We start from the raw sequence: 27,300 nt of genomic DNA on the forward strand, positions 1-27,300 counted from the left end.
AAGTAAATGCTCCCGGGTTTTAAATGTTCAGTGAGCCCCAGCCACACCTTCAGATGGTCAACCAAAGAATTACAATTCTCTGCACAAGCCTTTCCTTGTGGTGGGGAAGAATGCAGAAATTGCAGTCTCTCTGCAAAGGGGGGGGGGGAGCAGGTGAGAAACAGAACCCTGATTTGGATTGGCCAGAAGGTAGTTTAAACCTGGCTATATAAGATTTATTTACTACATTTCATATTGATTTACTACCTTTTGTACAGGAACTCAAGGTGACTTATACAGTGCACTCTCCTTTTTTTTTTTCTCCCCAACAACAAGCCTATGAGGTATGCTGGCTGAGAAAGCGGGACTAGCCCAAATTCATCCAGGGAACTTCTGTGGATGAGGGTGGACTCAAACCAGATCTCCCCAGTCCAAATGCAACCACAGTCTTGGGAGGTAGGCTGGACAGAGAACGACTGGTCTGAAGTCATCCCCTGAGCTTCTGAAGCTGAGGATGGAATCAAACTGGGGTCTCTGAGGTAACCCAAGCTAGCCTCACCACTGCACCACCCCACCCCACTCTCTGTTCTCTATTAATTTTTTTTAATCTGTTCAATCGTGTCCGATTCTTGGAGACTGCCTAGACAAGTCCCTGCAGTTTTCTTGGCAAGGTTTTTCAGAAGTGGTTTGCCATTGCCTCCTTCCTATTATTCTCTATCATTATTTTTATTCTCTATTTTTCTCTATTAATTACTGCTATCTAATTTGGCTGTTAATCTGTTTGCAATGGTGCTGGATCGCCCAAGGAAGCAATTGTAGTTGGTGAACTAACAAGACAACTGGTCCTGAGTTTGGCCCTTTCCCTGAAAAATGGGACTCCTTTGCAGTTCTTCTCCTCCATGTTAAACCACTGACCCATTTCTAGCTCACGAGCAACTACTTCAGACAAGAGATCACCAAGGCTGAGCTTCCATGTTCAAAGAGGGCACTTTCCCTCAACAAGACGATCCCACCCTAGCAATCAAGGAAGATTTCTGTCCTCCACAGTTGAGAGTTGAATACATGAGCAGCTCCTTCATACTATGTCAGCTTCCTGATCTGCCCAGCTCAGTGGCTCTCCAGGGTTTCAACTGGTATGTTTTCTCCAGCCACACCCAAAGTCTTCAGATGTTCAACCACAGAATGACGATCCTCTGCATGGGGCTTCCCTGTGGCCAACAAAGGTCCAACTGATGCATCAGACAGGTGTGAGAACAGGGAGAGCAAGTCTGTGTAAAACTCCCCAATTCTTGCTTCTTTCACAAAAATTGAGGCACTTGACATACCTTCCTGTCTGGAAGTGACAAGACCAAAGGAAAACAGGTTCTATGAGTTGGGCCACTTAGCCTGGGGCATTTGTATGCCATCTGGCAGAAGTTCTCTAGGGAAGCAGCAGATTGATGTCTCTTCTTGACCCTTTGCCTCCAGACCTGTTCTGCATAGTAGGTGATGTCCTTTTCCTTAGCAACAGATGCTGGTTACTAGCCATGCAGACAGGTGTGAGGTGAAGGGGAATGTTCTTTGTCTTTCCATGGAAGAAAGCAGCAGCTTTCCTGTTCAAATGTGAGCAGACCCTGGACTTAGGGTGAAGCTTCTCCCCCTTGCAGGGCTCCCCCCAAGATGGCAAGACTCACAAATGCAGCCACTTCCCTTTCAAGCTGGAGACCCCTTACAACCCTCATGCAGAGTCTATCTGAGGACTGACTGATTGAAACAGGGCATTATTAGATCAGTTGTGTCCCTCGGAACAGCCAAGGAAGTCTGTGTTTTGAATCTCAGGCCCCAAATGAGTGGGTGGTCTTAAGCCAATCTATATTCTGTTAGCAAAACCTCTCTCTTTGCAAAAATAATAATGTTTATCTACCTTACCAGGCTGCTATAATGATGACTAACATCGTATTTTATTTTCAATAAAGAAAATGATGCTTTGAGTATTACTACACATTTTCTTGGCTAGCTTCATGGCAGTGAAATGGCTCCCTTCCCTTCCCTTCCCTTCCCTTCCCTTCCCTTCCCTTCCCTTCCCTTCCCTTCCCTTCCCTTCCCTTCCCTTCCCTTCCCTTCCCTTCCCTTCCCTTATCTATTTATCAGCTTCTGTTCCCTTTTCTGCACTCCATTTTCATGTCACTATGCAACCTGATTGAGCAAATCAGCAAAGGATCAGCCCAAGCTCTCCAAACTCCCTTCCTTCCCTGAAATTCAATCAAACGTTTGCAAGCTCCCCCTGGTTCCCCCCCCCAACATACATCCCACCATCCTTGTCCCACCCCAAGTCCATGAAATTACCTTGCATCCCCAAGAGCAGCAAAGCAATCGAAAAAGGTTAAGCTGCAAGAGGCCGCTCCTGACCCTACGTGGCCTTTGAAAGGAGCAGGGGATGCAGATTAAAAAATCCATTTTGTCCAAGGCCCTCTTTCAACTTCGCCCTTGGAAAGTTTAATGGTGCTTATTGGCCTTATGGAGTTCAGCTTTGCCATCAGAAAGGACAGCTGCTCCGAGCTGGCAGTTTGTGAAAAGCAGGACCGAGCAAAATCCCCCAAGAGCAACATTTTCCCCTGGACACGGGCGTGCTGGTAATTTCTTTGAACTCCATACCTATCAATTTGACCTCTGCAGCACAAACAAGACCAACCTTACATATTAAGCTCTGTCTCTGCCCCCCTCCCTCTCCCCCCTTCTAGCAAGGATTCTATATTCTGCTAACACGGAAAACAAAGCAACCAAGCTTTAATGGCACTGACCTGACATACCTTTAAATTAAAGAACTGCTTTGCTCGGAAAAGGAGGAAAGGAACCTGAATGTCTGAATGTACTGTGTAAATTAAAGGAAGTCCTAGTTGCTTGCTTCAAAGCCATTTTCTTTTCTTTTTCATTGTGTCTCTAAAGCAATTGCCCTGAAGTTTTCCTCAGATTGTTTAGAATGCTAAGCTAGGCAGGGTTGGACCTGTTTAGACTTTGGATGGGAGGTCATGAGAAAACCCAAAAATTGGAAAAAGAAAACACTTCCTAGAGGCAAACCACAGCAAGCCCTTCTCCCACTGTTGCCGAGAGAATAACATGGCTGTGCCCAGGAATGTGCCAAAAGCAAAATTAATTGAACCAAAAGTAAAGGAAAATGTTACTTTTATCACATATTCCCTTCCTGCGTCCTACACTCATTCTCACTAAGAGATTGGAGCAGGGAAAGTGACTGGTGTTGGAAGAACTTTAACTGTGGTATAGCTGAAGCCCACCCCCATTCTCCAAGGGATCAACCTGAGGACTCCCAAATGGACCCCATGAACCCAAACTGATTAATCAGTAGATCTGTTATTTCTTTTCAAAAAGGGGGGAACAACCGTTGCAGCCTTTTACAGTAGTTCCAACAGCTCTACCTGCATTCTGAAAAAGAAGTCACTCCAAAGTTGGAGCAGACTTGTTACCTCTTAATCCAGAGGACAAGGCAATGGTCAAGAAGCAGAAAAGAGTCTGTAAAAGGGTGTGATTAAGCATTAGGAGAATCTTCCTACCAGGAAGTGCCTGTCTGGTTGTAGAACGACTGTCTCAGGAGCAGGAACAGGGTTAGGTGATTTAAGATTGGAAATTATAGCTTCATTCCTCAAGGTAATAAGTAGGAAGGGTTTGGGGTCTCCAGCCAGCACTGAAGAATTTGGAAGCCCTGGATCTCTGTCCCAAAGTCCTGCTTAAGTGGTACCACCCAGAGGTATCTGCAGCATTGGAAACTTTGGTCAAAATGAAGAACACAACATGACATTGTTGTGGTGCAACCTCCACCCATTTGGTACATAGGACATCACAATGTACATTATGTCACAATAGCACAACCATGCTTTTGTCATTTGACACACGCACACACGCACCACTCTCCTCACTCCTTTTTGATGGAGGTACTGAAGTCAAGGCTGATCAGTTCTTTCTGCATTGTGTGATTCAAACTTGGAGGTAGCAGAATATAGATGACCTCTATGGTAAAACTCACATGATTGTAGGAAGACTGATCAAATTCTCTCTCCATCATATACCCTCTTTTCCAGCTTATGACTGATTATAAACAGAAACAGAGAGAGCCCTCAACCCCATGATCTCTTTCTGCCTTCTGCTCTGCTGGCTTTGAAGAAGAGTTCTGAACAAGAAAGTCTGAAATATTCTCATTGAGAAGAAAATGGTCATTCCCTAATTGGAATGGAGAAAACATCCTTCGTTTGCTGAAATTTATCTTTTTAGAAATTTACTAGTGGACCATAGGGGATCTGAAATCTTATTCAAGCAATCTGCAGAAGAGAGCCACTTTGGTGTAGTGGTAAAGATGCTGGACTGGGAACAGGGAAAGCTGAGTTATAGTCTTCCCCTTGGCAGCTGGGTGACTTTAACCCTCCCCTCCTCTCAACCCTGGAAGAAGGTACTTGCAAGCCACTTCTGAAAATGTTGCCAAGAAAACCACATGGACCTGTCCATGTAGTCACCAGGTATCAAGATGGACTTGAAGGACCACAACAACAATCTTCACAGGGGACCAAAGCAATCAAAATGGCTATCCCAGCTTTTTCCAACCTGTAGGGTGAATTGGACTTCAACTCCCAGTATTCTCAGCCTGTGTAGTCAAAGCAATACCCAAAGGCATTATGGGAGGATACTGAAACACACTTTTCATTATTCTGCATTGGTCTGAGAAAGATATTTATCATTGCAGGATCATGCTGAATCCCTGCTGAAGTGAAAGCACTCAACTTTTACATCCCATGACTCAAAACTTTGCTCCTAAACTTGGTTCATCTGTGGTATCAGAAGGATTAAAATGTGAGTGATGGGTGAGCTTTGAATCGCAGAAGAGGTTGAGTCCAGCAAGCTTTGAAATGATTGGTATATCACTGGGGAAATGGAATGTTAACATGCAACCAGGTTAAGGGTCTGTCAGCTGTAACATGGTTATCCCTAAGATGAAGTTTCAGGTCCAGTGCAGGAAATATCCCCATGTGTGAATGGATGAGGTCCCAGAACCAGGATGATACACCAGTAAAGAATATCAGATTACAACTGAGGAGGTCCAAGCTCCAAGCTTTTCCCACGTACAAAAAACTCTGTTCCTCCCTCTCAATGCTAACCTACACAATGGATGATTGCAGATTAAACATGGTGGATGAGAAGAACAGGCGGGTCATCTTGAGCTCATCTAAGGTTTGTACAGGAAGAGCAAATTCTTGACAGCCAAAAACACCACAGGACTCTCCACTTTTGAAAAGACCAACCCGTTTCCCCTCCCTCCTAGATTGCATCTGTACCTTCAATAGGCAGGAGGATGACCCGAGAATGATCATAGGCAATCACGTTGGCATAGCGGTTTTTGGGCTTATTCACCTCGAGGTTGGAGTGTTCCCAGGTAAACTGTTGCCCAGGATCAATGGACTAGAGGAGATGGAAAAAGAAAATCTAGTAAGACACAATGACATTCCTTTTCTGCTTCAAATCCAGTTAAGCTAAAGCCTCTTTCTTTAGTCAGGTGCCCTCTAGAAGTGCTAGAACTAAAATGTCCCAAATCCCCAGCCAGCATGGTTTTTGGAACTGTAGAAGTTGTGGTCCCAACACATCTACAAGGTACGGGGTCAAGGAAGCAAGAGTAGAAGAGAAAGTACCTCTTCTACCATTCTCCAAATAATTACTATGACTATAAACCAGTAAATGTTTACTGTATAAATACTGTAAATCTATTACAGTAGTCAGTGTAAACAAAAAATGTGACAAAATATTTTGAGTGTTGTGGACTGAATTTTTTTCATTCAAAAGATGTCCTCATCATTTAGGAGACTCTGTACAGGTGACTCTGCCAGGACGGTGACCATTTCATTCAAACTTGTACCCAAAAGTGGACAACTGATTGGTCCATCCAGACCTCTTCTGTAGTCACCTGAATCCTTAGGTTAAACTAGCTACCACTCAGTGGGCTTCCAAGAAAACAAAATGATCAGGCAAACTCATTGGAGGAGAAAGGCCCATTAGGAGTCAGAAGCTCAGACAACTAAGTCAGAGGCTATATGTTTCCAGTGATAAGATCCTAGTAGAAATCACTGAGCACCCTGGGGTCACAGGACCACCCCAACTGGAAATAGAATATAGAAATAAAGGAAACAATGTGCCCCAGAAGAAGGTGGTTTTTTTTTAAAGATTTATTTTAGCAAAAGCTGAATGGAGATGTGGTCAGGGTGCTTGAATTGTAGTTTTCATGAAGTCTCAGGAGATCAGATTGGATGACACTTGAGGTCCCCCTCAACTCTAGAATTCTAAGCTGGCTGTGCCAGTTCTGTGCTTCGAGCAAGTCATCAAAATTCTGCACTGAGAAAACAAAACAAAACGATAGAGGCTTGACTAGAGGTGGCAAAAGGCAATCAAACCAACGGAGGAATGATTTTTCAACTTATTCCCTTTGCCTCTTTGCTTTGCATAAGCATGATCAACATGCTTTGAAGCTTGTCTCCACCCCATGAGAGCTAGAAGCTATTAAAGGAAGGGGAAAAAAAGCCCTAAATTCCATGCTTTCATTGCATTATCCTAAAATGCACAAAGCTAGACACACAAATATTATCTTAAAAAAAAAAAGCGTGCATCAAGACTGCAACTTTGCATTGTCTGTGCTTGCCATTTCCCCCCAAAGGGACCGAATCTAACGTGGACGGCAGCCAAGTGGATAATTTTCCCTTTTGATCTGAAAGGGGCCATTCGGTGGGTAAACAATGTCAGGGAAGAGAGGGAGGAGAGGAAAACGACTATGTCATGGGGATGCAGTAAGGGGACTTTGCCAATCGACAGCTCCCCAATTAGATTCTGGACATTGTCCAAGGCCTTATGCCAGCAGCTCCCCTCTGTTTGAATGGAACAAGGCAGACGTGGTCCTACTCTCTATAAGACTAAAAATCCACTCCCTTTGCACTCACCCTCTTGTGTCCCACCAGCTACACTCAGGGGGGCACCTGAGAAGCTTCGCCACAAAGTCTTGTGGGGTGCTAAAACTATCACACCCCCACAGTGCAAAGACTTTGCTCATGGACTGTTGCCCTGCTCCAGGCCCGCCTCTCTCTCAAACCCTGCACCTTGTTAATTTCATTAAGTTTTTCTCCTCCTTCTCTCTCTTTTTTAAAATCCAGATCTGCAGTTCAGGAGGCGGCTGTCCTGGAAGGAAGCCAAAAAGCACTTTTGGATATTACATTATGCAGATTAGGCACCGGGGGGAACGGCAATAAGCCTTGGCAGAGAGAATACCTTAGCTTTCTCCTTGCCAGCCAGCCTGCCTGCCCTGCCCAAATGCTGAGATGGGTTAGAAAAGGCCCCAACAGAGATGAGAATCTTTTCCTATCATCTTCTTGGGCAATTAGCAATTCATACACTGTAAAAACTGCTTGGAGCTTGCTGGAAACAGATTTTGGGAGTTAGCTCTGAATTGTGCTGGAATTCAACCACCTGCCTCCTTCTCCGCCAACCCACGGGCAGGTTTTTGGATCTCCCTCCTGCCTCATTGTCCTTCCTATTATTAGGCCATGTTTAACATTACTTCTCCATTTCTCCAGACCTCTTCTGCTCTATTCTTCCGTCCTTTCTCCAGGACCCCCTGTAAGTCATTTCCACAGACAGTTTTCCTTTCTTAAAATAGGGAGGCTTCGCTCCCTTCAAAGGGGCAAGAACGGGTCAACCGTCAGACGAGGCTGCAGGATCATGGAACCACGTTTCCCCACTAACCAGTTACTGCTTATCCACAGTCTACACTATTCACAGACAAGCAAAGGGCAGGAAATGTCAATCCTCCTAATGAAAGAGAAATCTGTTTATTTATAAATGTACTGTAAAACATTTCTGTGACACCCTTGGTCTGGTCAGAATTCGAATTGGTAAGCAATCATCCTAATTATTATAATCTGACGACAGAGGGACAATGGCTGAAGGCAGAACAAATATGCAGAGGAAGAGTAAATGGGTGGAGAGGAAGAGAAAGACCAAGAACATTGTGATGGGTCAATGAGAAGCAGATATGGTTTGCAAGGAAAGGTGAGGAGGGGGTACAGTGAACAGCATTGGTGTAACTAGATTCAGCTATATTTCCTTTTGTTTTTCTCATCTCCTACCTTTAATTTCTTGGGCTTAGTATTTCTTATTCCTTTTTTTGCATTTCTGAATAACATCACTGATATCACAACCTGACTGTGTTCGCAACACAGATCAGCAGGTCAGATGAAGGCCAGCAGCTGCTTTCCCACAAATTAAACTTGATTAGTCTTAATTGTGGTTGGGTTTTTTTGTACCTAAGATGGTTTAGGATTATTGAATGCATACTACAAACTCAGAAAACCGAGTTAATCCAGGAAGTGTGTTAAGTATGTGGTGTGGGCATGAGCCTTTTACAGCTGATTATTTTTTCTTGAAAACCAAAAATGTAAATGATTCATAACGCCATTGGAAATGGCAAAGTCAGTACAGCAACTCTACAGATGAAATGTAACTATACCACTAGCAGAACACACTTTCAGATCTAAACATGCACTTCCAATGGTTAACAGTGAGAAACTCCTGTCTGTAGCAATGGTGTTTGTTATCCTTACTCATTTTTATGAAATAAATGAGGCGGGCTGGGGACGTTCGAAGAGCAGTGGGTTTTCTCTTGAATAAATCTATTACGTCAACTTGGCCCCATTGTCTAGGTGCCAAGACCTTGCGATAAGAAGAACAGATCCTCACCGTTGTAACTGCAATGTTAGCAATTTAGCAACAGAAAGCTACAGGGGTGCGTGCAGAAAGTCATTGGAAACCGAGCTTGACTTAGTGAGTTTAGTTTTTAAAACAAATTCTGCACACAAGGTATTTGCATGGGGGAGAGGGGAGTGTCAAAATCTGCAGGATGCCACCCTCATCATGTTGCAGATTTTGAATCCCCCCCTCCACAAGTCAATGGATGCCACTGTCGGCACCATCTTTTGGGTAGAACAATGCTATTGCATCATCAGTGACAAACAAAGCCTGTTCTAGGGTGAGCTGTTTTGGACTATTCAGATTTTAACCAACCAAAGATTACTGCAAGGAATGAAAGCAATCAAGGACTGTTTCGCTGCCCTGGTACAGACACAGGCAGCTTAAGAAGGGGCTTTAAGAGGACACAGAAACAGGCCTTTCAGTTCTGATAAAATATTTCCAGTCTATCTTGCTGTTCATTTGATGTCACTGCTGGCATATCAAGTATATATGTAGCTAGGCTGTAGCTGCACATTATAGAGAGGGGACATTCATTTTCATGAAGGATAACAACAACAATACTTAGACACAATAGGAATGGAGAGAATCTCAACTCAACAATTATAAAAAGTTGCATTACTTAGAACAATGTTTTTGAACTTTAGTGATGGAGAAGACCCTGAGAATATCATGGACAGCCAAGAAAACTAACCGATGGACCATCAACCAAATCAACCCAGAGTTCTCACTCGAGGCACAAATGACCAGACCCAAATTATCCTACTTTGGACACATTCTGCGAAGACCTAGATCTCTGGAGAAGTCCCTAAAACTGGGAAAGGTGGAAGGAAAGAGAAGAAAAGGACAACCAGCAGCAAGGGGGATGGACTCAGTTATAGTGGCAATGGGGGCACTGTTGGAAGACCTGAAGGACCAGGCTAGGGGGAGATTGTCATGGATAAAATCTATGTGGCCACTAAGAACTGACAACAACTTGAGGGCACGTACTATCCTAGATCCTTGGGAAGGATCCAATTGTCAAAAGTGCCAGATGCAGTCAGAATTATCTGATGGATTGTGTGTAAATAACAATCATCATCATCATCATCATCATCATCATCACACCAATGACAATGCATGGAAGGGTGAAAAGTATAGCGGACTTGTTGAAGGCCATTCTGATGTTCCAGACACTGGGATGGGGGAGCTGAATCAAATCCTGGTTTTCTGGGAATTGGGGCAAAGTGGTACATTGAACTGGGAAGGGGAAAGTAGGAAAATAAAAGCTTCTGTGCTAACCTAGCCCTCCGCAAGCCATCATGACAGAGTAAGGCAAAAGCTCAGCCTTTGGACATAATTTGGAAAAAGCGTTTCGGGCCTGGTATGAATTTAGCCCATTCCTGTTATTCATTAAAACAACCTCTTCACACCAGGCTGCTTTAATCAATGGCCAAGGTGGGTTGAGCTCATGCATACAGTAGTCCAAATTGTTTTCACAGCATGCGCAGACTGGTCTCTTGGCAAACGGCACAGATAACCGATTCTCTTACGGCTCTGAGCAGAAAGGAAGGTTTTCATAATGGGGTTTCAGCCTCCAACCCATCCCCTCAATTTGCTCCAATCTTTTGCACTCGTACCTCATATTCCTGAGACAGCTTCAGATTATCATTGGCTTTCAGATGCTCCGTGTGATCTGCCAGTTCTGAAATGGGGATTGGTGGATGGTTCAGCATACCTGGGGGGGGTAAAGAAAAAGGACATGTGGGGAGTGGGAGGGAGAAATTCTCCTTCAATTGAAGCCATTAGTTAGGAATAAAATGACATATGTTTCACTATTCAAATAAAAAAAAAACTGCAATGAAAGAACGGTTAGAAAAGGTGGGATAGAGTGGAAAGGAAAATCGAGGGCTCGAAATTGTGTCCTTTGGAACTCAAAAAGAAAATTCCCCGTTATGGCCCCATTCTCAACATATGTCAGAAAAAATGTGCATTCTGTTTAGAAAGAAGAAAAGGGGGCAACTAAAGGAACCAAGTAACAAAGAGATTCTGACAACAGCCCCTTGGTAGCCATTTCAAACGGTGGGGTTTCAGGTCAGGTCAAGGAAGAGAAAAGTGAGCAGAGTCCCAAAATAAAATGGAGCAACAACATATTGGAGTGCCAGGATGTAAAGGTGCCGAGAATAAAAGGTGTCAGCCATAAAAATCATCCTCATCAAATCTCACACCCCATGCATGTCCGCATCAAAGAGAGGGAGGGGTGCAGCTGAGTTGCCCAGAGGAATGAGAACATGGCATGTGTGTGGGTGTGCAGAAGACCTGCGCAGGCTTTTCGAAAGTTGCCACAACCTATGATGAGAGATTGGGCAGGTCTGCCTTCACGCTGAGAAGGTGAGTTGGCCACCACCAATAAATGGGGCGGAACAGGAAAGAGATCAGATTTAAGTGGTACAATCTAGTATGACGCTTTCTTGCAATATCCCCATTTGAGGAAGCATCTCTAGGGAACTTTCCTGAGGATTTTGCAGAACGTCATTTTCCCTTCCAGGATAAACTGCCTTTAGCACCTGTCAGCATAAGGAGAAGAGATACACCATTTATTTGCAATCTTATCATACTGGGGAAGGTAGGAAAAAACTATTCTCTTGGCATGCAGAGAAGGGGAAAAAAAGTCTCCAGGAAAAAACCACAACATTTTGTACTTAAGAAATGCCTGTATAGTTTGCGTGTGGAAACAGGCACTATTCCAGAATTTAGGAAACACTTGGTTTCCTCCTGAAATCATCCATCATTTGTTTTAGGCCTCTTTTTTCTGTTAGATCAGTGGGGTTCAAATATTGGCAGGCCATGAAACCTGTTCATTAAAAAACAAAATTGTAATCCCTGATCATGAGGGGTGGGGCTTCTGAATGTTAGCTGACAAGCCCTCCCCCAAAGTTTCTGCTGTATCTTAGGGACTAAGAGGAAGGAAAACCCCAAAACCAAAATCACCTCTCTGCAAGGGACCGGGGGGGGGGAGCCTTTGCTCCTTGAATAGAGTTTTACCTTAGTCTTTTGTGGAGAATGTTTTCCCCTCCATCCCAGGGAACCCATTTCAGCCTTTGCAGGGCAGCCAGGGTTCCCTAGAACCCCATTTGAAAAACCCTGTATCAGATGTTTTAATGATCACTTTTAATTGGATATCGGCTCTTCCTGGTGCTCCAGTTTGCAAGAGAGAGAGAGAAAGGAAGAGGAAAAAAAAAAAAGGAAAATAAAGGGGCAGAGATTGCTGTAGGTAGAGTTTTACTATGATTCTTCTGGCAAAAGTTTTTAAAAGGTTCTTTGTGCAAGCTTTGTAGAAAAACTCAACCGCTCTTTTTGGGGTGCATTCCCTCCTATCATTTTACAGGGGAGAACTTAAACTGCATTTTAAAAAATGCCAGTTTATTGCTGGAACCCAACACCTTTCCTTTACCCAGAGTAACTCCATGTTATCCTCACACACTTGCAGTTCCTGGGCCAGGCACCCTAGCCAAAGATTACTGCTATTACTATTAAGCCATGAGCCTCATTTTCTTTTTTCCTTCTCGGAATTAACCCCGCTCATGGCTCTGGAGAACTTTCGCCTGCAAATTTGCGACTTGAATAGTGTGGGTGGATGTGTGGTCACCCATATATATACCCTTGGCAAACTGACTTTTAATATTGTGAAAGAGGCTACTCTGGAATTGGATCACAAGACTGATGCCTAGTACTGTAAGGGCAGGTTGAGGGAAGGAAGAAATAATAAAAGGGGAATGCAACTGTATTAAAATATAAATAAAATAGGTTTCCACACACTGCTTGCTTTTGCAGCAGGAAGGTGCGGATCGGGAATTAGCAACGTTTGAAGAAATGTTCATGCTGCAACATTATAGTGATTTACTCTGGTACCTTGTTATGTTTAGGCATCTAATGGAGGTTATTGTCCAGAAACCTGTGTAATATAAGTCTGTTATACAAGCTTATTCAACAGCACCAATTTGAGTGGGATATGCTCCCACCTTAAGAAGGCATGAAATCACTGCCTTAGCTCCAGTCTTCACATTACCCAGAAGAGTATCATCAAATTTAGGGGTTGTACTTCATCAGGCTGCTATGGTAAAGGTGAATACTCCTTCTGTGCAAAAACCTCTATGCATTTAATGAGGACCCCAAAGTACTAGTTTTATGAATACTGAGGGTTTAGGGAAACACTCAGAAATACCACCACCACCACTTTCAATTGCAGTTGAGGGGGTCTACTCTTACACTGTCATGGCTTATTTCTAACAATCCTTGGGAACTTCAAGCAAGTGAGGAGTCATCATCAAACTTCCAGCCTCTTCTCCATTTCTTCAGATTTCAGGAGGGCAGCCACGGAAGGAAAGCTAATGAAACATGTGGTGTCAAGGCAATTCAGGTGACCCTAAGAAAGGGCTTTCAAGCCCTAGCAGGTGTCTAGACGGGACAACACATTTCCCAAGTTTCACATGGCTAATCATGAAGCTCCACGGATTCTGCCCGAGACAAGATTCCTTGGCAAGAGTGCTGGCAGCCATGGAAAATATATCAGGAGTCGTGGGAAATGACTTTTCCCTAGTTAGCCTTCTGTTAAACCACCACAGTGCCTTGCAAACAGAAAAGGGAGAGGTGGGGAGATGACGGGGAGCCATGGAGAATTTCGAGCCCTATGGGGTGTTGCATGATTAAAAGCATCAGCAAGCAGTGGTGGCGGCACAGAGTAAAATAAACCTGGAAAAAAAAAAAACCTGAAACAGACATAGCAAAAGCGTGTGCTGCATTTACCAGTTTTACAGTATGCTTTTGCAAAAGACTAGCGGTCTGGACTGTTTTGCACCCACCAAACTCAGCACAGGAATGCCCCATGCGGGAGGGATAGACTCTGAGGCATTGCAAGTCCCCACCCCCAACCCCCAGAGTTTGGACAGCAAACCTAGATGACTATGTGGCTTCTGAAGATCAGTTACTGGTTAAAACTGGAGAATTTAAAAAGCCATTGTTAAGACGTAAATATCTCCTCCTTCAGTTCATTTTCTAACAGATTAGACCTCCTGACTTTTTTTAATACCCTAAAATGGTGACAGGCCTGATCCAGATTTTAAAAAACCGAACCAAACCAGTTTTTCACTCCTGCAGAAAACAAAGCGGGTTGATGAGCTCATCTGCAATACGGTTTCTACTCAGAGGCCAGCCCCCTGGGGATCAGTGGGGATAACTCCCAGGTCAGTCTCTTCAACAGCCTTCCACAAGCTGCCTTCCTTAACAGCCAAGGAAATCAATAATAGATTAGCCCTGCACATATTTATTTCACAAAATCCTAGGGTTGGAAGGAACCGACAAATCCAGTCCTCTTCATCAACCTCTCCAGCAGATGGTACGCGGCCTATCTGGAAGGAAGTCCAATTCAATTCAGTGGGGCTTAATGGCTTTCTCCTTAGGAAGGGAGTGTTGGGTTGCTGAAGAATGGAAAAGGAAGAGGCTTTGAACCGGGGATAACTGTAGCAGGAGAGAAGTTTCAAAACTAAACTGGACTTCCTTTTGGGGTGCGCTTAGCTCCAGATGCTTTCTAGGAGGAGACCTAACACTTTCTAAAGAACCGTGGCTCTCAAGGCAGTGAGCGGCACTTTCCAGCAACCCTCACCGTCAGCCATACTGCCTGGGGTTGCTGAGAGAGAGAAAGGTGTGGTTTACCCCACCTTGCCAAGGCCCCTTTTGCTCATGGTCTCCCTCTTTCTAATTCAGGCCCCCCGACTTTCACTCTTTCTGGTTAGGGATCTTCTGCTGCCGTTCCAAGTGTAGAGACGGACCTTTCTAGATTTCTATTTGGCTTGGACTGGCTACATTCTCTTCACAGTTTCAGGCAGAGTATTTCTTTTTCCCCAGTGCTTTTTTTCTGCATGAAAGCAAAGGCTATATCACAATGTTACTGCCGGAGGTGACAGCTTCTAGGCTGATCTTGGACAAGCAAAGCTGAATCAGACCTGGTTAGTATTTTGATGGGAGATCACCAGCAAATCCCTTGACTGAGGACTAGACTAATCAGAAACATCTTGGAAGAAGGCAATGGCCAAGGCTTTTCTGTTCAGATGCCAAGAATGCTCAGAGCTCAACTTAAGGAAGCTTTACTTCTGTATCTTCTGCTAAGTTATGGTTACTCCCATCTTTCTCACTGGGAGCTGTTTCTAGAACCGATAGCGCCTACGTGCCTGTTGAGAAGAAGCAGATCTGATCTGTCCCACTCATGTACCCCAAGGCAGAAGCACAGACTCAAAGCTCAGATGGCTTTAATCCCTACTCCTGTGGCAGGGGCAACTGCAGTGATTGTGGGAAATAAATTAAACGGCTATGCAGTTCACATGCTATTGTCCAGTTTGATACAGAAACACAGACCAATATTTATCCCCCACCCGTCTTTTTTTTCCTCCAAAGTAAAAGCAGCTTTCTGAAAAATCTAGTTATTGACCAAGGCCATATTTTCTGGCTTTGAAAGAGAGATCTTACGGGATAGAGTAGTTCTCTTCTCATCTAGCATTTCAAATCCCTCAAAATCTCCTTAATCTTGTTACTGCAGAGAATTGAAATACACTCTCGCTCTCTGAGCCTCCCCACCGCCAGCAGTCGGATCATTTGCCAGACAAAATTGCCCAAACATCTGTTATCCTGGCTGAAGGTCTTCTTTGCCAATGAAGCACAGTGAGACACGCTGATGTTATTTTGGATTGTTTTGCCCAAAACCGAGTTTTGAAACTAATGCTGAAATACAGGGCGGATTTGAGAAACAGTTGCATTTCTGGAACTCTGTAAGTAGGTTTGAACTGAGGGGGCGGCCTTTCTTTTATCAGAAGGCAGCGTTTCCTGGCCTAAATGGGAGACCATGAGAGACCCAAGAATGGTACAAAATGTTCTGAATTCAAACCAGCACTCTGTCCCAAGTTTGAAACCATCACCCTGAGCCTGAAACAGCTTTGTTTCAAGCCTGAGTCGCTATGCTTAGACTCAGAAATGCCCCACAAACAATTGAACTCCTGTTTTGAACTTGGTTGCTTGAGGCACAAATGACCAGGCTCAAATTATCCTACTTCAGACATGCTGTGTGAAGACCCAGCTCCCTTGAGAAGGCTGTAATGCTGGGAAAGGTGGAAGGAAAGAGAAGAAGAGGACAATCAGCAACCAGGGGGATGGACTCAGTTACAGTAACGATGGGGGCACCATTGGAAGATCTGAAGGATCAAGGTTGGGGACAGATCATCATGGAGAAAATCTATCTATGTGGTAGGCAAGAGTCAACACTGACTTGATGGCGCATGGTCAGTCGATTTGAACTTGAAGCATCCTGTTTCAACTTTGAAATGGTTCAGATCCAAAAGATTTTGCATACAGGGTAACTTGTTTTTCCAGTCAAATCATGTTTTCTGAATGTTTGGATCTTCCTTCATGCCTCTTCCATGAATCTGTCTTCTATTCTTCAACACATCTAACCCATCCAGTTCGTCATTATGATTCCTTTATCTTGCATCACAACAGCTTATGGTATTTTTTGAAGCCAACTCTTTTGACTTTTAAGCTCCTTTTGTTTTCTTGGTCCTTTTTCCCCACAGTACTTCGTTCCTTTGAAGCCTCTGCCCTTTGTAAATTCCAAACAATTTTCCAGCAATAAGCACAATTAGGTAATTTCAAATGGTACTTTATAGACTTGGCACCCCTCTGATTCCTTCTCCTACCGTGTTTCAATGCCAAGAAAAGAAAAAAATCACTTCCACTACGCTGTAACCCAAGATTCTCAGGCACTTTCAGGTTTGGAAATCCTGTTGCAACGTATCTGGAAAAGACCTGTTGAGCAAAGCTGGCTAAATTGGTATCAGCTTTCTTTCCCCTTGAAGCAAATATTTCCCCACTGCAGAGTAGGAAGGGGGCCAGCAGAAAACTTGACAAGCGTGACCTTTGCTTTTGCTGATCCTAGTCACTGCCAGTCTCCCAACATCTCTTGGTCATGGGTGACCCAGCATCAATGGTTTCTGATTCCTCAGGGCTGCCTTTCAATGTTACTAAAGGAAGAGGCTCCTTTAGCACCAGCCCAGACCTTGAGCCTACCTCTCTCACAGGCTTCATTGTGGGGAAGCAGCATTTTGTGGCCTGGTTAGAACAAGTGAAGAATTAGTTATATATTATTAAGATTATTATATGAACAGGGCTACAGAATAAGAAGGGAACTTGGAGATCATCTATTTCCACCTCCCGCTCCGTGCAGGAATCATGCAACGGGAGGGTCCCTTACAGATCTCCTACTGACACCATCCTTCTCTGCAAGAGGTGTTCTCCATTCCTTGTGATTTAACAGTCTGATGGAGGGAAGGGCAGCCTTCAAACATATCCCAAGGCAGACTCCCATGCTGTAAACCAAGCTCCTACACTTGACTTACAAAGGCAACACAGTGCATCCTCACAGAATAAACCGAGAGAGATCACGAGCTTGCCAGCATTACATTAACTTGCTAGAGAGGTTGAGACCTTGTTTCAGGAGCTGAGTGTTTTCTCCTCCTGGGCAAGAAGGCAGAACTCCACACACACACACACACACACACACACACACACACACACAGATGCATACACCATTCCCTTGCTTGCATGAGTTTCCTTGTTGTTTGGGTCTATCCTAGCAAATGCTTCAATACAAGCACTTTAATACAGCTTCAGTACAAGCTGTAACATCCAGTCGGAAGTGGAGCAAGAGTTAGAAAGGTGAATTTAATCCCCCACCTCCAATTTCAGAGCTGTGCACCAATGTTGTATATAAGGTTAGCTGGGGTTGGGGGTGGGGGAATAGAAAAAGCACTTTCCACTCATTCATGCCACCCGGTCATATGACTTTGAAAACATGGCTCTGGCTATGATTTCATTAGATGATCCTGGGAGACTTTTTACAACTTCTATTGCCTTTCCGCAAAGAAGTATTTACAACGCAGGGATACAACAACACTGATCTACTTTACAGGATTATATGCAAAGTTTGCCTTTAAGCAAGATCATGCAGACAACTGATAAAAGTGGGATAATTCTTTCTTTCGAATAGCATGTGTTGGAGATACTGGTTTTTTTTTTAATCCCAATATTAAATAAAAGCAAAGAAGCTCTTCTTACAGATAGACAAGCAAAACGATTAGATTAGGGAGAAGGGCTCTAATGTAGCTAGTTCAGTCGTTTTTACTTATTTATAAGTAAAATTTTCTCTCCCTTGATGGATAATATACAAATCAGATCCTAATGTATCACAGAAATATCAAATACAATGCTGCATTGGAAAGCAATTTGTTGCAAAGCTTATCTAGCAAACTGAAATAGAACAAATATCAGTAATTCTCCTTCAGAGCTTCCCCTGATATATGAGTTTTCTATTTGGAATTAAAAAAAAACATGTTTATGTACAAACATGCCTATATTACTTTTATGTAGAATACTGCATGAGCAGAAAAGGCCCTCTCCCCACCCGCTTCCTCTAATTCCATCACTACCTAGGGAGCGTAAGATCTTCCAACATCCTTAATCTTAGGCATACTACAGATAAAACACTGTGAGTGCACAGAGGAATCTCTGTGCCTGTTCCATTATTTTTGCAAACATGCAGGAACACAAAACACCTTAAACAACTGAGAATCTGTCAGTGCTGGTTTTGACTCTTCCAGCTGCAAAATAGGAAAGGTTGTATGTTTGATAGTGGTACCAATCCCGAAAACTTCCTGGATTTGTTGCTGTAACCTGCTTCCATGGCTGTCCTGTCCTGAGCAGAACTTTTGTTTCAAACCATCTCCCCAACCACATGGCTGGAGATTTGGGCTCTCGACTTGTGAGAAGATCACAACAGCACTGCAGACTAACTATGTCTGGCCCTTGAAATGGCCACCCTTTGATGACTGAGCTTTGGTCCTGATTATAAGTCCAGAAGGGTGGACTCCAACTCCCAGAATTCCTCATTGACCAATATGGTCATTCTGAAAATTCTGGGAACTGAAGTTCACACTTTGGGAGGACAGAAAAATGTTTTTATTTATTTATCAAATTTATATAGCTGCCGATCTCCATACAAGACTCTGATGAAGGATGCTCCAAGATTGAACTGCAACAGCATGGCACTTGCAGCAAGCTGGCTGGCATTATAATTCTCCAGAACTCAGCCTCCTGTTTTTGCATTGCATCTAACATTCCTTGTCCATGCCTCTGACTTGGCCATTACTTTTTTCCAGCAGTGAAAATCCCTACAAATCAATACAAATCCAGAGAAATAAAACCTAACCTACCATTCTTTTTCTTTTCCAGGTGAGAGTGTCTATGAAGGGCTGCATTCACATAATACTCCTAACCTACTTCTGAACTAACCTGTTTGCTGGCTTTGCAGAATGCACGGAACCATAAACAGGCTAGCTTTGCACCACCTGCTAAACAATAAAAAACAAAGCAAACCAAAAACTAACCAAGATTATCAATAGACAAGTTTTACAGTGTTGTGTGAATGCCACTGCTATCTTTAACGGTCCTGGTTAACAGTGTTGTGTAAACATAACCAAGGTGTAATGAAATATGTATGGAGGGGAAGGCTAGCAAGTGGATGTGGGTTTCCAAAATCTGAACCTAGCATGCTGATAATGGTGAAGGCTGAATTTCCTAGCATCTGGAGCTGGCTCTGAAGTACTTTATAAATGTGAAATAGTATTAGTATTCTATCATTGTTCCTCTAATTGTATGCACATTGACTTATAGTATTTTAATAGACACATATAAGCACACACCAAGATTCAGACACAAATCTGGCTGTGGTCGTTTTGCAAAAGGCATTTTGGCTTGAAAACTGTAAAACTGGAAGCACAGTTAGACAAAACAAATGGCGCGAGACGCAGAAGGGAAATGGCAGAAGACACAGAGGCGCAGAGAAAGAGAGAGAGAGAAAGAATGCGAGGGTAGGAAGAGCAACAGAAGGGAAGCCAAATTTTTCAGGGGGTGGTTGGAAAAGGAATACAACCAATGAAACAGAGAGGAACGAAAACACACAGGAACTAACTTTCAAGGTCAAACTCAGGGTCATTGAGAGGACTGCTGAGGCCAGAATCTGCAGAAAACAGTAAAACAAAAAGAAAAACAAAAATATATATACACTTGTATAAAAAAAAATGCTACTCAACCAAGAAAAAAAAAAAACCAACAACAGTAACAAAAAAAGGCAACACAAAATTTAAGAGGAAATGAAAGGATTTTTTCTTCAGGAGTAAGATGGCATGCAGGAAATGTTTTCCTTGCTTTCTTTTAGGCTGATGTTTTATGTTTTTGATGCATACTGGCACAATGGTATAAGGTCTTTTTAATAAACATGAAGATGTTTGTATTTCTATCTTGTTATTAAAATAGAGAGACATTGAGCAAACAACCTTGGAGGGCACTTCCTCCCCCCTTTTCCTCCCTCCTCCACAGCAGCCAAAATGTACTGATGTGTTAATGTTTACTTTAAGATAGATTTGCTTTAGAAAGGTGCATTCCTCTCTGGTTTGCCCACATTCTGAGATAGAGAAGTTGATCTAGTACCCCTTAGTATACATGAAGATTATGCACAAATACATACAGAAATATATATACCACATATGTATGCAAGTGAGTGTACAGAAGTATGCATGTAAAAAAAATCCAGACTCTCACAGAATAACTGAAAACAAATACAAAGTCAATAGAATAGTTATGCAAATATTTACTGAAAATATCAAAACAATTGGAGGACACATAAATCAAACATACAAATAAAAATGGTGGATTCTCTCCATTCCAGAACCAGTACTAAGCTGCAACTGTATATTCATTTACAAGAGAATATGTTCCAATAAACTCAATGGAATTTAAACAGATACATATACGATTGTACTGTAAAAGTCCTTTTCATATGCCTGGAACCATTTTTTAAGAGACATCCAAGATGCTACCTCTTTTCCTAATTTCAAAAAAAAACACACACCCTTGCCTTCTCACTGTTATTCCCAGGTTAATGGACCTATCCTACCTCTTAAGACCCAGAGAGGCCTTTATTGTGCAGTCATTCTGCTTTGTTATGAAAAATCCTGCTGTTTCTCTTTATTGTTATTTATTGCTAAATCTGTAGCCTGCCTTTCTGTTTGTAAGCCCAAGGTGGCTTACAATAATTAGAGAAATTCAGAATATAAACCATGAATCAATATGATTAAAATAAAAACTGATATAATTAAAATCAGTGGATTCCTTTTGCTAACACCCCACTTGCGTCTGTCTTCTTGCACAGAACAAAAGCAGACAAAAATCCTTAACACCTTTAAAGGTAGTGCTTGGGACTGTTCATCTGGACATTGTGTGTAATAGCCACACTCACATACTATCCCCCTGACAGCACCAGCTTCACTCCAACCTTGTGCATCACTTCTTTTTCCCCAAACTTGAAATTTTGATTGCAAATTCAGAGCTTAAATCAATTTGCTTCAGTCATGAAGTGCTACACAGGTGGGTGCTCCTTTATAACAACCCACAAAGCCGGGCTATTTTGCTAAACAGAGAGAGAGAATACATACCACCCTGTCAGCTAGCCAGACAGGCTCTCAGTGAAAAATACAGAGAAGTAAATTTCCCTCGGACTCAACTAGTCATGAATATATTGGCAGAACTTGGCCAATTTTCCTGAACCATTCAGAAGGTTTTGACCTTTTCCCCTCCATCTCCAGAGACACACGTGGAGATAAAACAAAGTCAGTGAGATAAAATAGTTTGGAGATAATAGAGTGCCTTGATCAAGGGGGTGCTGTGGATGATAACTGAACCCCAGCAACTGCCACTTAACAATCTTCTGAAGATCCCACCCTCTTCAGGCAAGAAGCGTGGTGTTTTAAGCATTTGGGTGCCAGGTCCAGTTATAAGATTTGGGGCAGCAAAAAAGCATTTGCTTGCAGACTGAAATCCTCTATCTCTGCAAACCAGATACATTTGTTCCCAGGTGCTGCTGCCACATTGAACCCAGGGCTGGCACGTGCAGTAACCAAAATCATTAAATGGTATTTAGTTCAGATTAAAAAGGATTATTTAGTCACCCAAAATCATATTTTTAAAACATTAAAATAACGTCATTCTTTTAATTATGATTACTCCAATCCTGCAGTAAAGAAAGTGGAATTCTCCTTTGCAAACATGAGCTTCATGGTGCTTCTCCTCCCCGTATTTAGGCACTGCCTTTTTAAGTTCTGCCAGAGAGAAAGAGACACCTTTACCTTCCCTCCTGGCATCTGAGTTTTGGCCAATCCTGCTTAAATACTTGTGAATATTTCTTTGTGATCCAAAGTGGCTAAAATGATTGCCTTAAAAATATAAATGAATGAATCTACAGTCAAACTCCTGCACTCAACCTCTCATTCTGGATTACAGAAGCCAAAAATAAATAATCTTCCATGGTAGCAACAAACCAAAATCCTTTTATCTAAATCTAAGTTCCTCATCTAGAAATGTCGATTAAAAAAAAGGGGGAGGGGAGGGAGAAAGAACAGAAAGAAAGAGTTAAACACCCGAGGCTACATTTCACACTGGCAGAAGGTATTTATGAAGAAACAGCTTTGCAACCAGTGGTTGTGGAGTAACCTCCCCTCTGAGAGGGATATATCAGCTGCAGAAGAGATCTTCTTGCAGCCTTGAAGGACAAAGGAACACAGATTTTCCTTCTGCACACTGGGGAGTGGAAGAGCAAAACAAACGGCGCTGGAATCATCTGCAGCCTTGTTGGGCACTGGCGGTATGAGCTGCTTTGTCAGGCTGCCAGGAGTAAAAAGCAGCAGCTTGGGAAATAATGCTGGGCTCTGGGAAAAGATCTGGCCCAGGCAGCAGATGGGGTGCAGTCACCGAGGTCTTTGTGCAGGGCGATACCTGCCCGGCAACGGGACTGCACCTTTGATGCACTCAGGTTATCTAACCATAAACCTCTGACATTCCACTGGCTTAAATTTCCACTTGTGGGGAAGGAAGTAAGAACAGCAGACGAAAGTTGAAAGAGAGGAAGAAAGAAAGGGTGTACTTACTTAGCAGTGGGAGGGGGTGGTCCACAAAACGGAAGGAAGCTTTGTTTTGAAACCAGAACAAACCACCGCACTCCAAAAAGTTTACTGGAACACTTGGGTTATTCGGAGTTTCAGACAAAACAGCCACTGCACAGGCTGAATAAGGCGAAGCTGCATTCGCTCTCCTCCTGTCCTCCGCAGCATCCAGGGTAGTATATCCCACCAACCCAGTTACTACCCGTCTCTTTGGGTGTTAGAATTTTCCACTTTTCCCCCCTTCCCTGCCCTAAACTACTTGTGCCTGGAACTAAACTGCCCCATCGTCTTCCAAGCACCAGCCAAAACACCTGTGTACACACCACTCGCAACCTGCTATTTGTGTGGGAACATTCTGCATGTCGCTTTTGCTTTAGAAGGGCCATGTAGAGGTACAAAGAAGCAGTTCCTCCTCCTTTAATGCAGAAGTGGAAATGCCGCTTCTCAGATGGTGTCCGCAGTTGCTTGATGAAATGTTACAGTAAGAAAATATGACAAGAAGCATTCTCATTTTACTCTTTCCCTTTTTATCTCATTCACATAACTGCATACAAGGAAGAAGGCTTCTTCTAAAATCCTTTCCACCTGCATTTTTTTTAAGTAACTGCATGTGTTAAAAATGAGTTAAAAGCCTTTTAAGAGGGCTACCGTTTTAAATAAATTTAAACAGGGCCATTGTTTTAAATCAATTTAAAATATTTCAGCTAATTAGTCAACTATGTTCACTGTCTGCTAAGCAAAGCTAAATTCTGTCTATTCTACAAACTGAGCAAAGTCATAGAAATGTGCAGATTCCACTATGTAGTGTAATTTATTCAGCATTATGATAGCCTCCAAAGATGATGACGAGCTATGGTGATCCATTTGCCCACCAGAAGCCTTATCCAGCTATTTCAGACTTTCAAGCCCATCTTGAATAAAATGGATTAAGAGCCTGTTTGTCAGTTTGTTTACATAAAGCACACATCATCTCAAAGCTGAATTATACCACCAGTATCTCACCTGGTGATTTTGCTGTACATGTGTGAAATTACACATAAGTGTCTTCGCAAACAGAACCCTGTAGGGGGATGAACTGGAGTCAGAAGCATGCAACTGTCTAGGAAAATAGGGTGGGTGGCATGAAGCTTGTTACCTGGTGTCTGGAAGTTGATGCGCCGCATCTCCACAGGATCCTTGGGGTGGTGAGGTGTGATCTCAGCATTATTCAGCAAGCACTTGATCCGGGGCTCTGAGTCTTTGCGTTTGCTGGTGGGAGAAAATAGGAGGAGGCAGGAAACAAGCAAATAGGTAAAGAGAAGGTGATCAAGTCCCAACAACATCGCACACAGCACGTGTAGTGCTTAATCAGGCAAAAGATGGTCAACTTTAAACAAATAAATGTGTGCAATCTTTTTTGAAGCCATCTGCATTAATAATCTTTGGGCTTCCAGTAGCAGGGGGAATGATATATTAAAACTAGAAACACACTGACTTTACCACTGCCAAAGACCGGAAAATTAAGATGCACTTTTCAGTACTAGAATGGACCTAAGAGAGGCACTGAACACAACTGATAGCCTGATAGCTAATGAGTCTGGAGATGCGTATGCAGAAATTACCTTTGATAGCTCATTTAAAAGGAAGGGACCTTTTGCTCAGGACTGGAATTCAATGGTCAATGTCTGCTAGTGCCCAGTTAAACAGAGGCTTCGCAGCCAGATTATTTTATTAGTTTCTTTCAAAAAAAAAAAATCAATTTTGGAGAGAATTAGATGATGCAAGTAGGCATACTTGCCTCTTCTATGGATATAAACCAACACATTCAGTAGCACATCGGAACACAACCAGTGACTGCAAGTACTGTACAATTTAGGAACTTCCAAAACTGTACTTGCAACTATTGGTTGTGTTCTAATGTCATGAACACAATCATTGGTTATGTTCCAATTATACTTAAAACCCTACAGGGCTGAAGAAGAAATTTTCAGCTCCTTATGCCCTGGACCTTTCTCACTACCAAGATGAAGCGTTATCCATCTCACCTTGAATCAACAAAACACTTTCTCAGCATGAATTCTGCTGGGCCCACTGTTAACCTATTTTCCTCCCAATCACTACCAGTTCCCTGGTCCCCCTCCACTGTTAGGTCATGGATTGCAAAGCCTAACAGATTTTGCAGACTTCCTGGCTGTAAAGTCCATGCTGCTTGGCAAGACCAAGGAAGCAAGGCCTACACAGACTTCAGGAAGGTATCTTTAATGCTGGTCTTAGGGTAAATGCAGAACTTCAGAAATTGAAAAGAGGAATTTCCAGCCTCAATTATAATGAACTTATTAAGGCGGAACCTCTGAATGAGTTTTTCCCCAAATTTTTTGACACCTGGGTTGAGATGCCAGTTTGGAGATGAGCTGCCAACAGATTTGTTTTCTGTCTCTTTCTTGTTTATACCTAGTTTTCCTTCCACACCTTTCCAGCCTTAAGACCAGAACAGCTCAGGATGACTTCAGCTGTCTCACTCATGGGCAAAGGCAACAGTGTGAGGACGCATCAGCAGAAATATGTCTCCAGGGCATGTTTGTACCATAGTTAGGAGCAAGTGAGGACAGACCCTCAGCCTGTCCATTTCCAGAGATCAACCAGGAAAAACAACCACCACCACCTTTCTGCCTGTTTCACTGATAACTAAAGGAGGATTGGGGGGAACAAGGGAAAGAGGGCCAGCTACACAGCATCCAAATTCTTGAACCATCAGCTCACCGGGGATGATGGGAATTGTATTTGGATAAACTTAGAGGTCATTAGGTTAATCAAGCTCTAAAGTACAGATGTGAAGGAGTGCCATCAGCTGCCCCAGGGTTCCTCCTGGCAATCATCTTGATTGATTGATTGATTTTTAATTCTCCTACCCTCTACTTCAGAGTTAACGCTGGCTTGCATTTGTACTGCTGGTGACAGGCCAGTAGGTCAGCTAAAATGTCCCATCTCTTCCACTTATTGTTTTTTTCAGTTTCCAGGGGTATTCCTGACTTTCAACTGCATCAAAGCAGACATTAAGCATCTTAAAAATTCTTACCTGTCTGGCTTGCTGTCCAGGGAAGCATAAAAAAGAAGTGGAAGAAGTGGAAGGAAAAAAATAAGACACATATGAGACACTAGCTGAGAGATTCTCGGTTATCCTTAAACCTACTAATAGCTCAGGAACCTTCCCAATTCCAAGCTGATGATCACTTTTGGAAGTTCAGCCTTCTAGGTGTGAGATTTTTCTGGTCTATATCAGCTGTCCCCAACGTGATGTCTTCTAGGTGTTTGGGGTTAGAGCTCTCTCCGGGCCCCACTCCCATAGCTACCATTCTTGGACAGCACCAGATTGGAAAAGTCAGAGTTTAGGGTTAGAGTTAGATTATTTTGCCCCATGAGACATAGACCTTCAATGAAAAATTCTGACTCTGCACAAAAACTATTGTTTTAAGAAGAAAAAGGAATAGCCCAGCCCAGCCCATGGGGGAGGATCCTCACAAACCAGAGAGATGGACACTCCCACTTACTTCTTGTACAGAAGGATTGCAATAACAATGCAGATAATAAAGACTACAGCTAAAACCGGTCCAATCACCCAGATCAGCCCCTCCTCGCCTTCAATCTTGGGCTGGGGATCAGAGCTGTCCATCTGGATTGGATCAGAGAAGGGACTGGCAGCATACACCTGAAACAGAAATCAAGCAGAGCAAGTATGTAAAGGAACGCACCCATAACAGTATTTCCCTTGGTCTTCTCATTGGGGAAAAGTAGATAAGGGGTAGAAAGCAAAAATGTGAAACAGACCGTTCAGTCTCAGGTAAGCAAACATGAGTGAAAACTCACATCAAAAACTGTAATCTGGCATTGTGGTTGGGACATAGAATAATTGATTTAAATTAGTCACTTAGGGATGTGCAAAATTCATTGACTGGGGAATAAGAGATTCCAAAATGCTCCAGAATGAATTCTCCATTCCTCCCCCAGGGGCAGTTTGAGAGTTTCTAAAGGAAATCCTTTGAATCAGAAACTTTTCAAGGTGTCCTGGGCATAAAGTTTCTGATACAACAAGCCTTTCCTGGGGCCAGTCTACCCCTGAACTGGTCAGCTTTGCACATCCTCGTTGGTTACTAAACTGACCATTTCTGAGTTTGCATATAACTTAACCAAACAGCTGGGTCTATGCAAAGTGCTAAGCCAAAACAAAAACAAAACAGAACTCCAGGGTTAATGTTAAATAAACTTAGCCTGCTGAGTAAATACAGCTTCTACATCTTTAATTGACCTGCCTGAATGGGTGGTGTGAACTGCATTCAAATTTAATCCAATAGCCTTTTATGGTCTCATTCTATTATTGCTGCTGTGGAGAAGGGGTATTTTTGATACACACAATTTTTATTATTGTACTTTATAGTGCTTATTACTTTTCTACATTGGGTTTTATGGATGTTGACTTTGGGTGGTTTATAAGAAATCATTGTAA

General features: G+C 42.9%; 1 protein-coding gene across 7 annotated transcripts in view; it reads right to left on the reverse strand.

Moving 5' to 3' along the window:
• PTPRS (protein tyrosine phosphatase receptor type S) overlaps window positions 1-27,300 on the reverse strand; it is a 220,860-nt gene that overhangs the window by 17,600 nt on the left and 175,960 nt on the right. For 2 of the 7 annotated variants that reach the window (XM_088149345.1, XM_088149341.1), the window contains 6 exons: window positions 26,348-26,505; window positions 25,876-25,887; window positions 23,956-24,068; window positions 19,796-19,843; window positions 10,365-10,462; window positions 5,298-5,421 (listed from right to left, as the gene is read on the reverse strand). In XM_088149345.1, the coding sequence (XP_088005471.1) occupies window positions 5,298-5,421; window positions 10,365-10,462; window positions 19,796-19,843; window positions 23,956-24,068; window positions 25,876-25,887; window positions 26,348-26,505 (553 nt within the window). The remainder of the gene's footprint in view (window positions 1-5,297; window positions 5,422-10,364; window positions 10,463-19,795; window positions 19,844-23,955; window positions 24,069-25,875; window positions 25,888-26,347; window positions 26,506-27,300) is intronic. The other 5 variants (XM_088149347.1, XM_088149342.1, XM_088149346.1 and 2 more) reach the window with 3 other exon arrangements.

Source organism: Python bivittatus, unplaced genomic scaffold (assembly GCF_059951505.1).
Source record: "Python bivittatus isolate LINGU-HERP-01145 unplaced genomic scaffold, Pbiv_v1 ctg000580_np1212, whole genome shotgun sequence".
In the NCBI taxonomy this organism is placed as follows: Eukaryota; Metazoa; Chordata; class Lepidosauria; order Squamata; family Pythonidae; genus Python; species Python bivittatus.